The sequence below is a fragment of the Cucurbita moschata genome, unplaced genomic scaffold (genome assembly GCF_002738365.1).
Source record: "Cucurbita moschata cultivar Rifu unplaced genomic scaffold, Cmos_1.0 Cmo_Scf00030, whole genome shotgun sequence".
Taxonomy (NCBI): Eukaryota; Viridiplantae; Streptophyta; class Magnoliopsida; order Cucurbitales; family Cucurbitaceae; genus Cucurbita; species Cucurbita moschata.
Window position 1 is genome coordinate 1,873,020 of NW_019268546.1, and position 12,609 is coordinate 1,885,628.

The following is a 12,609-nucleotide window of genomic DNA, read 5'->3' on the forward strand; positions in this document are numbered from 1 at the left end:
AACGACAACCCCACCACTTCTTCTCAATCTGCCGGCCTGCAGCTTCCTCTGCATCCACATTTGGCCTTGGAATCTCAGTTCAAACGGATTAAGCTTCCGCACCTTTCAATCACTATTCGGTAATCTTCCTTGTAATATCCTCAACCCCAATTTTTTTATTCCGACCTCTCGTTTTCTGTTCTGTTCTTCTAGATTTACAGTTGTTGTTTCGTTCTAAATTTCTTCGTGTTATTGGGATTCTCGCTTAATGGACAAATTCTTCCAAGTTTTTTGTACACAAGAACAAACCACATTTTGTTCAAATTTGTTTTTCCACCACTTTTGTAATCTCATCCTTTTGTTAGTTCTGAATCTCCATTCTCGGCCATGTCCGCCGCCTCCGGTCATCGGCACCACCATCCGACGCCCGCGAGTTCAACGGACGTCTCTATTTCTTTTTCCCCGATTGATTCCTCCATTATTTCAAGAAAATCCAATCCCAAAAGACGGCCTCTAATCCCTGCTCCAGCCACTCCCTTCGCCACTGACGATGATAAATCATGGCAAGGGGAAATCTCATGGCAGTTCAAACCAACTGGATGGCGAGATTCTCGCAATTTGGGCATAGCCTTAGGTCCCTGGGCCGCCTCCGTTGCGCCATCTTCATTTTCCAGTAGCAGAGTCTTTCGCCGAACCGCTAATGATTACTATCTTTCTCCTTCTCGCCGTGTTCGCCGGAGATCTCCGAGTCCGTACAGAGATGGTTCCGGCTATGTTCCGGCCGGCAGAATGGAGTTACAGAGCTTTGTGGGAAGAGAAACAGAGAACTCGTTATTCATGGGAGAAAGTAACATTCCCGGTGAAACCAGTAAAATCAGCTCTTCTTCCGGCTGGAAAGATGAAAGTAAAGATCCCTTGGCTAACAAGGATGTTCGTAGCAAGAATTATCATGATGTTTCTGAACATGCTTATAGCTTTGAACGTAGTGGGATGTATTCTTCCTATACTGATGATACTGTTTCGGATGATGGTGAGGATGAGGATGAAGTGGAGCCGGCTAAGGCAGTTGGGCTCTTTAGCTTGTTTAAGTATTCAACGAAGTTGGATTTGCTTCTTATAACTTTGGGCTGTTTGGGAGCTCTCATCAATGGCGGATCTCTTCCTTGGTATTCCTATCTTTTTGGGAATTTTGTCAACCAGATTGCTACAGAATCGTCTGAAGCTGACAAGGGCCAGATGATGAGAGATGTTGCAAGGGTATGAGACCAATAATTTCCTCTTACTTCCCAATTTATGATTAGTTTGGAATGATTCTGGAAAATGTGTTCTACAACTTCTTGCCTAAATTTGCAGATATGCCTGTTCATGACTGGATTAGCAGCAATAGTGGTGGTTGGAGCATATTTGGGTAAGAGGGAGATTCCTGTAAGATAGCATTTCAGTAACTTTCCTGCGAACATAGGATCCTTAAGCTGTAATTTTGACAGAGATAACCTGTTGGAGATTGGTGGGGGATCGATCGGCTGAACGGATTAGAACAAAGTATCTACGAGCCATTCTACGACAGGATATCAGCTTTTTCGACATGAAGATTAGCACAGGTGATATCATGCATGGAATTTCCAGTGATGTAGCTCAAATCCAAGAAGTAATGGGGGAGAAGGTAATATACTGATATTGTTTATGCTAACTTTAATATCATATTCTGATTCTTTGAATGATATCTTTCTGTTATTGCAGATGGCTCACTTCATTCACCATATATTCACCTTCATATGTGGGTATGTAGTAGGTTTTCTAAGGTCATGGAAAGTTTCTTTGGTTGTCTTCTCAGTGACTCCACTTATGATGTTCTGTGGCATAGCTTACAAAGCCATTTATGTTGGCTTAACTTCAAAAGAAGAGGTAATTTGATATGACCTTTACGATCCATCCTTTATATGTTGTGTTCTTAAGCCTTTTTCCATTATTCCTTTGAAGGCTTCCTACAGGAAAGCTGGGGGAGTGGCAGAGCAAGCCATCAGTTCAATCCGAACTGTGTTTTCATTTGTTGCAGAAGATAACCTGGCTGCTAAGTATGCTGAGCTCTTGGAAAACTCTGTGCCGTTTGGGAAGAAGATTGGATTCTCAAAGGGTGCTGGAATGGGAGTTATCTATCTGGTCACTTACTCAACGTGGGCTTTGGCTTTCTGGTATGGAGCTATCTTGGTTGCCCGGAATGAGATCACTGGTGGCGATGCAATCGCTTGTTTCTTTGGCGTCAACGTTGGAGGAAGGTAATGTTAGGAATCACGAACCTCCACAATCGTATGATATTGTCCACCTTGAGCATAAGCTCTCGTAGCTTTGCTTTGGGCTTTCTCAAAAGGCCTCATACCAATGGAGATGTATTATTTACTTATAAACCCAGGATCATTCCCTAAATTAGCCAAGGTGGGACTCCCTCCCATCAATCCTCCCCTCGAACAAAGTACACTATAGAGCTTCCCTTGAGGCCTATGGAGCCCTTGAACAACCTCTCCTTAATTGAGGCTCGACTTCTTTTCTAGAGTCCTCGAACAAAGTACACCCTTTGTTCGACACTTGAGTCACTTTTGACTACACCTTCTAGGCTCACAACTTCATTGTTCGACATTTGAGGATTCTAATTGACATGGCTAAGTTAAGGGCACGACTCTATACCATGTTAAAGAATCACGAACCTCCACAATGGTACGATATTGTCCACTTTGAACATAAGCTCTCGTGACTTTGCTTTGGGCTTCTTCAAAAGGGCTCAGAGATAAAAAATAAAAAAAATAAAAAAAAAATTTAAACTTATAAATATAATATATAATTGGCCAACGTCCCTCCCAACAACAATCCTCAACAACAGCATTAGCCATTTCTGTATTTGAAATCTTTTTAAAGTTCGGAAAGAAACTTGTAGGCCTTGATTTCACAGCAATGAACATGTTCTCTTATTGTGACACAGAGGATTGGCTCTGTCACTATCATATTTCGCTCAGTTTGCACAAGGAACAGTAGCAGCAGGCAGAGTTTTCACAATCATAGACAGAGTTCCAGAGATAGATTCTTACAGCCCATTGGGAAGAACACTCCCAAATGTTCGTGGAAGGATAGAGTTCAAGGGCGTCAGCTTTGCATACCCATCTCGTCCAGACTCCCTGATTCTGAATTCATTCAATCTGGTGTTCCCATCTTCAAAGACACTCGCTCTTGTTGGTGCCAGTGGCGGTGGTAAGTCCACTGTCTTTGCTCTCATAGAGAGGTTCTACGACCCCATTGAAGGTACGTATTTATGAAGCCAAGCTTGTGTCTCAAATCTGTTTGTGAGCTTAAAGAAGGGAAATTAGAATAGAGTTCATGGGATTTGGTGCAGGGACGATCAGTTTGGATGGGTGTGATATAAGGACACTGCAAATCAAGTGGCTGAGAGATCAGATTGGGATGGTGGGTCAAGAACCCATCCTTTTTGCCACAAGTATTATTGAGAACGTTATGATGGGGAAGGAGAATGCTACTGAAAAAGAGGCCCTTTGGGCCTGTGTTGCTGCAAATGCTGATACCTTCATCTCTGGTCTTCCACATGGCTACGACACCCAGGTTCATTTACCTAACTTCTGCTTTGCTCAAAATGAGCTGCACATCTTTTTGGAAAAACTTTATTTATAGGTAATTGTTTTCATCTCATATTTTTTTGTTTTTCTTTTCTCCCAAAAACAGAAATTGTTTTTTTTCTCAATTTTTGAGACCGTTCACGCCTACTTCTAGCGGATAATGTCCTCTTTCGACTTTCGTTTTAAAAGTTGGAGAGAGGTTTACACCTTTATAAAGAATAATTTGTTTTCCTCTTACGTGGGATCTCACAATCCACCATTGGAGTCGGAGAGGTTTCCACGCTTTTATATGGAATGTTTTGTTCCCTCTTCAACTGATGTGCAATGTCTCTTCAACTGATGTGCAATGTGAGATCTCACAATCCACCTCTTGAGGCTAGCGTCCTTGATGCAAGCCGCCATGTGTCTAGCTTTGATACTATTTGTAACAACACAAGTCCACCTCTAGCTTTTTATCTTTGGGCTTTCTCTTTCGTGCTTCCCTTTGAAGTTTTAAAACGTGTCTGCTAAGTTTCATTCCCCTCTCTAACCAACGTGAAATCTCTTAATTTCTTTATTTTATCTTTTCACGAAATATTAGAATTCTTAGTCAAATTTTAAAATTTAAAAAAAAAAATATTGAAAAGCTTATTTCTTAGTTTTATAAAATTAATATGAATTTTTAAAACTATGATGAAGTTTTGAGTCTAAACTTTGTATTTTCTTTTCTTCAACTCATTTGGTTTTAGTCTGTCTCAAGTAACATGGGGTTCTGGGCAGGTTGGAGACAGGGGAACTCTACTTTCCGGCGGTCAAAAACAGCGAATAGCATTGGCACGAGCAATGATCAAAGACCCCAAAATTCTTCTCTTAGACGAACCAACAAGCGCATTAGACCCAGAATCCGAGTCTGTAGTTCAAAAGGCCATCGATCAACTTTCTTTAGGCCGAACAACAATTGTTATCGCTCACAGGCTTGCAACTGTCAGAAACTCCCACGCCCTTGCTGTCATTGAACATGGCTCCGTCGTCGAAATTGGTACCCACCATCAGCTTGTGGAACGACAAGGCGCTTATTACAACCTTGTCAAGCTCGCATCCGAAGCAGTTCGAGAAACTTCTCTCAACCAAAATGATGCTCAGAAATTCACCGATCTTTCATTGAGTGATATCTCGAAGTCAGAGTATGTTGTTGAGCTTTCGAAGTCGGAGTACTTCAAATCTTCTGTAGAGGAGGATCAAGAGGGGAAGAAAGAGGAGAAGCGAAGAAATGTTAGAACTTTAGAAATATTGAAACTACAAAAGCCAGAGCTTCCAATGCTACTATTGGGATGTCTCATGGGTTTGAATGCAGGAGCCATTTTGTCGATTTTTCCTTTCATTCTCGGAGAGGCCCTTCAAGTTTATTTCGATAGTGAAACTTCATCAAACATGAAAACGAAAATTGGGCGTTTGTGTATAGTGCTGGTTGGGTTGGGGATTGGCTCCATTCTGTTCATGACAGGGCAGCAAGGCTTTTGTGGTTGGGCTGGAACCAAGCTCACAGTGAGAGTGAGAGATCATTTGTTTAGATCAATACTGAAACAAGAGCCTGGTTGGTTTGATTTCCCTGAGAATTCCACTGGAGTTCTCATTTCTAGGCTTTCGATTGACTGCATCAATTTTCGTTCGTTTCTCGGTGATCGAATCTCGGTCTTGTTGATGGGATTAAGTGCAGCTGCAGTTGGCCTTGGTATCTCATTTTGGCTTGAATGGAGATTGACCCTGTTGGCTGCTGCTCTAACTCCTTTCACTCTTGGTGCCAGTTACATAAGCTTGATTATCAATATTGGACCAAAACTTGATGAAAATGCTTATGCCAAAGCTAGCAACATTGCTTCAGGTGCAGTGTCAAACATAAGAACAGTGACGACATTTTCGGCACAAGAACAGCTGGTTAAAGCCTTTAATCGATCGTTATCCGAGCCGAAAAAGAAATCAGTTAAAAGGTCGCAAATCTTAGGCTTCACATTTGGCTTCTCCCAAGGTGCCATGTATGGAGCTTATACTCTTACTCTCTGGTTTGCTGCACGCCTCGTCCAACAAGGCAAAACAAGTTTTGGTGATGTGTATAAGATTTTCCTCATTCTTGTTTTGAGCTCCTTTTCTGTTGGACAGCTTGCGGGTTTAGCACCGGATACTTCCATGGCAGAGACTGCAATTCCAGCTGTGTTGGATGTCATCAATCGAACGCCATTAATAGGCGACGAGAAAGGAAAAAGTAAGAAGGAACGGTTGACAAATTTTGACGTCGAATTTAAAATGGTGACATTTGCATACCCTTCTAGGCCTGAGGTGATTGTGCTAAGGGACTTCTGCTTAAAGGTTAAAGGATGCAGCACAGTAGCTTTGGTTGGTGAGAGTGGCTCGGGAAAATCGACGGTGATATGGCTGACTCAACGATTTTACGATCCGATTCGGGGGAAGGTGCTGATGGGAGGCGTGGATTTGAGGGAGATCAACGTGAAATGGTTGAGGAGGCAAACAGCTTTGGTTGGTCAAGAGCCTGCACTGTTTGCTGGAAGCATAAGAGACAACATTGCATTTGCCAGTCCAAATGCCTCGTGGTCTGAGATTGAAGAGGCTGCTAGAGATGCTTACATTCACAAGTTCATCACTGGCCTCCCTCAAGGATACGAAACACAGGTTAAAAAACTCATGTATAGAATTATAAAACATTACTGAATTTGCCCAATGACCTCTTTATGGTTTCTGTGATCATAGGTTGGCGAGAGCGGGGTTCAACTCTCGGGAGGCCAGAAACAACGGATAGCGATAGCGAGGGCGATTCTAAAGGATGCAAGTGTGTTGTTGCTGGATGAGGCGAGCAGTGCACTGGACCTGGAATCCGAAAAACATGTCCAAGATGCACTTAGGAAGGTGTCAAAGCAAGCTACTACAATCATAGTCGCACATCGACTTTCAACTATCCAAGACGCTGATATGATTGCAGTCGTTAGAAACGGCTTGGTCGTCGAGCATGGCAGCCACGACACCCTAATGGCCAAGGCTCATTTCGACGGTGTGTATGCAAACATGGTTCATGCTGAATCTGAAGCCACTACATTTTCTTAGCCTAATTTCTCAGCTTTGTATTTACTCAAATCGAGTTCATATCAACGAACCAACATAGTTTTCGATCTGATAAAGATGTAAATTTATATCTGAAACGAGAAAGAACAGGAGGATTCTTCTATTACTTCACACGGTTTTCAGGCCAAAAAAAATGACACTATTCTTGTCCATTTTTTGAGCTATGAATTATTATCTACTCTTTATGATGCTTGCTTAAGTGGGAACATTTCAAAAGAAATCTGGCCTCCATTCACAGTACTTCAAGCTTCAGAGACAAGGATTTCATGCCCATAAAGACAACAGCTTCACCAGAAAGCACAAAAATGTCAATCATGCATTCATTTACCCTACAAAATATAGATTCAAAAGTAGGGTTTAGCAGCCATTGTTCGTTAAAGACAAATTGTTCTAACGTTGATTACATAACCATTAGAAAAGTGACATCTCAATGGCTTTACCTTTTTGACAAGGCCTGCTTTCCCACCATTGAAATGGGTAACACAATGAACAAGATACCTATATAAAATGACCATATTACCCCCAACTGAAACCACCATCTAACCTTGCTACATGGTGGCAGATATGACATTTCACCACAGGAAATGGGCCACATCCATTACTTTGCTTTTAAGCCAAGGGAAGATGGTGGTGGTTACCTGCTCATGTCGGACTTACCCCATCTATTTAGGTGCTTAGATGAGGTGAAAGTTATAGTTTCATAGTCAAAAGTGAGCAAGTTCAAGAATGGCATCTCTTATACCAGGAGTATTACTTAAACTTCTGCAGAGTATGAATTCAAATGTGAAGGTCAGAGGAGAATATCGATCAGTGCTATTACAAGTAATCAGCATTGTACCTGCTTTGAGTGGCTCAGAACTGTGGCCTAATCAAGGCTTCTTTCTAAAAGTTTCAGATTCTTCACATTCAACTTACGTTTCATTGTCCAAGCAAGATAATGAGTTGATCTTGAACAACAACTTACAGCTTGGCCAATTCTTCTATGTTGATAAAATGGAAGCTGGAACTCCTGTTCCTGTTCTTGTTGGGATCCGACCGGTTCCTGGACGACAACCTTTCGTTGGAACTCCGAAGGATCTTATGCAAATGCTAGAGCCATCAAAGAGTCCAATGCAGGCTAATCAGAAAGCAAAAAGTGGAGCTAAATCAAAGTCGATATCAGAAACAAAAAATGAGAGCATGAGACATAAAATCGTTATCAAAGAGGAAAAGGCGAATGTTTCATCACGATACATGCAGGGCGTGTTGTCGTTGAATACTAGAAGTGGTAGATTTGATTCAAATGGTGGTGGAAGGAAGCATGAAAATGAGGATGGTGAAGCAGGTAAGGATTGTTCAAAGACAGAAGCACTTCAGTTCAGTGTCAAGGAGGCTTCTGCAACATCTAAAAGCATCCCTGCAAAAGGCACTTCAAATAAGCAGGAAAATATGAATGTGAGCTGTTTACCTAAGAGAAAAGATCAAGTTCATTCATCAGAGACAGTTTCATGGGCCTCCTTGCCTACTAATCTTTTAAAGACTGGAAAAGTATGCATTCTCTTAGCTCATTCCTTTTGTTTTCTCTGTGTGTTATTAGCTTTTTCGATTCTTCATTTTGGATTTAACCATTGGTTTAGGGCTTGAGTGATCTCTAGAGTAACAACTCAAGCCCACTGCTAGTAGATATTGTCCTCTTTCGACTTTTCCCTTTGGGTTTTCCCTCAAAGTTTTAAAACGTGTCTACTAGAGAGAGATTTCCACACCCTTATAAGGAAATCTCACAATCCACCCTCTTTGGGAGCCTAGTGTCACAATCATCATTTTCTTGGTAGCGGATTTGGCGATTGTGCGGCACTTACTCCCAGCATTGAGTGAGTCAAGCCAACTTGGGATCACATCGCCTATGGCTGGGCAACGTATGCTCAAGCCCCTGGCCTCGATTTGAGAATAAGGTTTTAGAAAGTGAGGACAGAGAGATTTTGAAAGAGAGTTTGAAAGCAAGGTTGAGAGAGATTGAAAATGAGGTAATATGTTATACAAGCAAAAGGCAACAACAACGACTTAAATAGCATATAACGTTTCGGTTAGGGAGAATTTGACAACCAATCGCATCCCCCTATAGTACATTTTGATGCGATTCTAGTCTGGTAGGCCTAGATGTGATTTCGCCGAACGGTCATACAAAATCAGGGAAAAAATTGACAACTAGTCACACCCCCCTATAGTACATTCTGGGACATTTCATGTCTACTAGACATAGACATGATTTTGTCGAAACATCATACACTTAGGAAAAGCAAGAAGAAAATTATACATCAAGAAAGCGATAAAGTGATACAAGGCAAGGGTTTCGACATGTCAGGGGCATGCGTCCATGGGCAACACGCCTTAAACAAGCATGACCGTGACACCCAGTGTCCTTGCTACAGCTTTGTTCCACTCTCCAACCGATTTACGGAGGGTCCAAGTACCTCACATTACATAGATTATCTTATAGTTCCACTATCTTTACATTTCAATACCTTTGGGTTCTATCAGATACATGTGAACTTTTACTTTTTGAAGGGCATGCTAAGGAGGAAAAATATAGCTTCCATGGTAGCAATAGAAGCTCAAAAAGAGGCAACTGCTGCAGCATCTATGGTCAAGTGTCTCAGGTATATTTTTGGGGTATAAACATTAAAATAATCCACAGCTTCATACACATTGAACTTATTTCCATCATTTTTTTTCAGTGTGTTTGCTGATCTGTGCTCATCAGCCTCACCTGAGAATCCCAAACTCCCTCTCGCCAAGTTCTTCACACTTCAAGAGTTAATCTCCCAAACAAATTCCAAAGATTCAGCTAAGGACAAGTCACTTCATTTGACTGCAAACTCATCTCTGCCAGAAGCAGATAAATCTACAAAGATTACATCTTTATTTCATTCAAAGAGTGCTTCATCAAGGCCAGCAAAGGCAGCTATTGAACTAAAAGAAAGTGAAAAACAAGAATGGGCTAGAGGAGATGGTGCAAAGGAGATCAAATTACTACGAGAGGTCTTAATAAAGGAATCAACATCATGGTTTTTGAATTTCTTGGAGGAAGCTTTGAATGTTGGGTTTCATATACAAAACCAGGACAGCAAAGGCTGGAACAATGCAAGGCGACAAACGGTGGCGGACAACGATATTGCTGTTGCATTATCACAGCTCAAGCAAGTCAATGAATGGTTGGAGAAGTTAAAAGGAAACTTGAGTTCAACAGATAGTGGATTAAGGGAGACCATTGAGAGATTAAAGCAGGAAGTTTATTGTTGTTTGCTTGTACATGCCAAGTCTGCTGCATCAGCTCTTGAGAGCAGACCCGACCATCGTTGATCTAGAACAACAAATCTGAACTTTGTAAATTTTATGATAACGTAAATTATGCATCTGAAGTGACTTAATCACCTAATTTCGAGAGTTAGATCGTTCTTATCGTCGATTGGGCTGACAGATTAATCGATAGTGTATTTGAAACTATTTGTTTATGTCAACTGCACTCCCTATCCTCCACAGTTCAATACATTCTAACTCAACATGCAGATAAATGATACATCAATATCTTGCTGCATACTTAATCATATCAGAAGTGTTCAAAGTTCAAACAATATAGACAATGGTGTGAGGTGTGAGTCATGTTGAGTCATGTTAGGAATCACGGACCAACGAGAATGGTATGATATTGTCCATTTTGAGCATAAATTCTCATGGATTTGCTTTTGGTTTCCTCAAAAGATCTCATACCAATGAAGATGTATTCTTTACTTATAAACTCATGATCATCTTCTTAATTAGCTAATGTAGGACTCTCTCCCAACAATTCTCAACAATCCTCCTCTTGAACAAAGTACACTATAGAGCCTCTCCTGAGGCCTATGGAGCCCTCAAACAGCCTCCCTTAATTGAGGTTCAACTCTTTCTCTGGAGCTCTTGAACAAAGTACACTCTTTGTTCGACACTTGAGTCACTTTTGATTACACCTTCGAGGCACACAACTTCTTTGTTCGACATTTGTGGATTCTATTGACATGGCTAACTTAAGGTATACCTCTGATACCATGTTAGGAATCACGGACCCTCTATACAGTTGTATGCTATTGTCCATTTTAAACATAAGCACTCATGGTTTTACTTTTGGTTTCCTCAAAAAGCCTCATAGGAGATATATTCCTTACTTATATAAACCCATGATCATCCCCTTAATTAGTCAATGTGGGACTCCCTCCCAACAAGTCAGTCATCCGTTAACCAGTCACGTACCCAATGAACAAAATGTAGTACCGTACCTCAATTCAAAATGCAGTACCATACCTCAATTCCTATCTTCTAGAGAAGCAATGATTTTCAGCACGAGCTATATTAAGGTGAAATATAGACTAAGCTAAACACCAGCTCAAGTATTGAAGTTGAAACAAAGAAAAAGAAACAAAGTTACCCTTTCTTGCTGGATGTACCCTGCCTCTCCCACATGGCTCGCTCTTCCTACCTCCAACTGTGCCTGTTGAATAAGGCTAATTCACATTGGCCTCCTCCAGTTCTTGTCACTTGGGCATTTTAACAAACAGCTTGTAAGCATACAAAAGGAACTGCAAGAACACACATATTTAAACAGCAATGTCAGTGAGCAAACAATTGGGCACCCATCAAAATGAGTACATATATTGAATGCTAATTTAAATCAGCCAACAAAAAGATGAGAATGGCAAGCATGTTATGGGTAGGCGAGTGGATGATCTTGTTTTGTTCATCAAATAATTGAAAACCCATGAGTGGATCTAGCTGCCAAAATGATGGGTGGGGAAGAAAAGAAAAGCAAGAGAGAGCTTCAATTAAAGGTAGATATGAGCTTTACCAAATGCCACCAACCTTCGACTGACCTATCTGAAATAGCCCACAATTATTTGGAAAGGATTTAGCCATCATTTTGAACCCAACTTTTTTAAGGCTGATCGTTTTCAAAATGGCTTCGCCCAAAATTTTGTGAACTTCAAATCTGGTGACCCCACATAATTTTTTATTTGAAAAAAAAAAAGAGATTCAATTAAATCTTTTTAAAAATATAAGCTCTATTTTCCAGTTAATTTAGATAATATATATAATTGTTAAAATGAGAAATGGGATTGAAAGTCCGATTTCTATTAATGTTCATATACTAGTAACCAAATCTTGAAAATGAGGTATATTACCCACAAATTTCTAAAAACAAGGGAAAAAATTTAATTGATTACATCCGTATAAAATATAATTTTATAAGTAACTTTATATCTTAAATTAAATTTCTTAATAATAGCGCAATAAAATTTTTATGATTGGAATTGAATAATTCGAGTTAGATCGAATTTTCAGATGAATACACCTAATTTATACCTCTTTTATTTTCTTATTTATAAGATAATATGAAAAGAAATGAATATTTAAACTCGTTAACATATTAACTGCTAACTGCTAAGTTATACCTTACTTCATTCTAAATCATTAATTCTAAAATAGTTATCTTAATGTTTTCTAAACCTAATTTGAGAAAATTACAAGATTTTTTTTATTTTTTATTTTATATATATTAGAGATTTAAAGTCTCCCAATTTTAAGGTAATAATTAGAAGAAAAAAAAATCAAAATTTAAAAATTTTAAGTTTAATTTTAGTTTAGTATCAAAAGTTATATTTAAAAAGTTTTTAAAATTTTCATAAATTTTAAAAAAAAATTTAAAATTTATATGGTATTTTTAAATTTAATTATATATTAAATAATTAAAGTATATTAAAGGTGATAAAGCCAATCTAATTTAACTAATTAAAACGTATATTGAGAGTGGTTAAAAGAAAATGATAGTAATAATAATAATAATAAATAAAATAAAGGATCAATTTTTACCATTTTTGGCCTTAAAATGTCC

At 39.5% G+C, this 12,609-nt stretch overlaps 2 protein-coding genes and 2 long non-coding RNA genes across 4 annotated transcripts; 2 read left to right on the top strand and 2 right to left on the bottom strand.

Moving 5' to 3' along the window:
* The first annotated feature begins 366 nt into the window (after positions 1-366).
* LOC111464454 (ABC transporter B family member 19-like) lies at positions 367-6,724 on the top strand. The gene is made up of 9 exons (XM_023108661.1): positions 367-1,236; positions 1,333-1,387; positions 1,467-1,642; positions 1,720-1,884; positions 1,960-2,255; positions 2,954-3,270; positions 3,362-3,585; positions 4,359-6,263; positions 6,342-6,724. The coding sequence occupies exons 1-9, from the start codon at positions 367-369 to the stop codon at positions 6,690-6,692; spliced, it is 4,359 nt and encodes a 1,452-aa protein (XP_022964429.1). The 3' UTR covers positions 6,693-6,724.
* A 26-nt stretch (positions 6,725-6,750) lies between these two features.
* LOC111464457 lies at positions 6,751-7,574 on the bottom strand. Its single transcript, XR_002714043.1, has 2 exons — positions 7,151-7,574; positions 6,751-7,039 (listed from the first exon to the last, which is right to left on the bottom strand). It is a non-coding gene; the product is annotated as an uncharacterized LOC111464457 (long non-coding RNA).
* Positions 7,430-10,201, top strand: LOC111464455. Its single transcript, XM_023108663.1, has 3 exons — positions 7,430-8,237; positions 9,255-9,346; positions 9,425-10,201. Exons 1-3 carry the CDS (start codon positions 7,437-7,439, stop codon positions 10,047-10,049), a joined length of 1,518 nt encoding a protein of 505 aa, XP_022964431.1. The 5' UTR covers positions 7,430-7,436; the 3' UTR covers positions 10,050-10,201.
* LOC111464456 lies at positions 7,688-11,559 on the bottom strand. Its single transcript, XR_002714042.1, has 3 exons — positions 11,149-11,559; positions 7,944-8,106; positions 7,688-7,827 (listed from the first exon to the last, which is right to left on the bottom strand). It is a non-coding gene; the product is annotated as an uncharacterized LOC111464456 (long non-coding RNA).
* Positions 11,560-12,609: the final 1,050 nt, after the last annotated feature.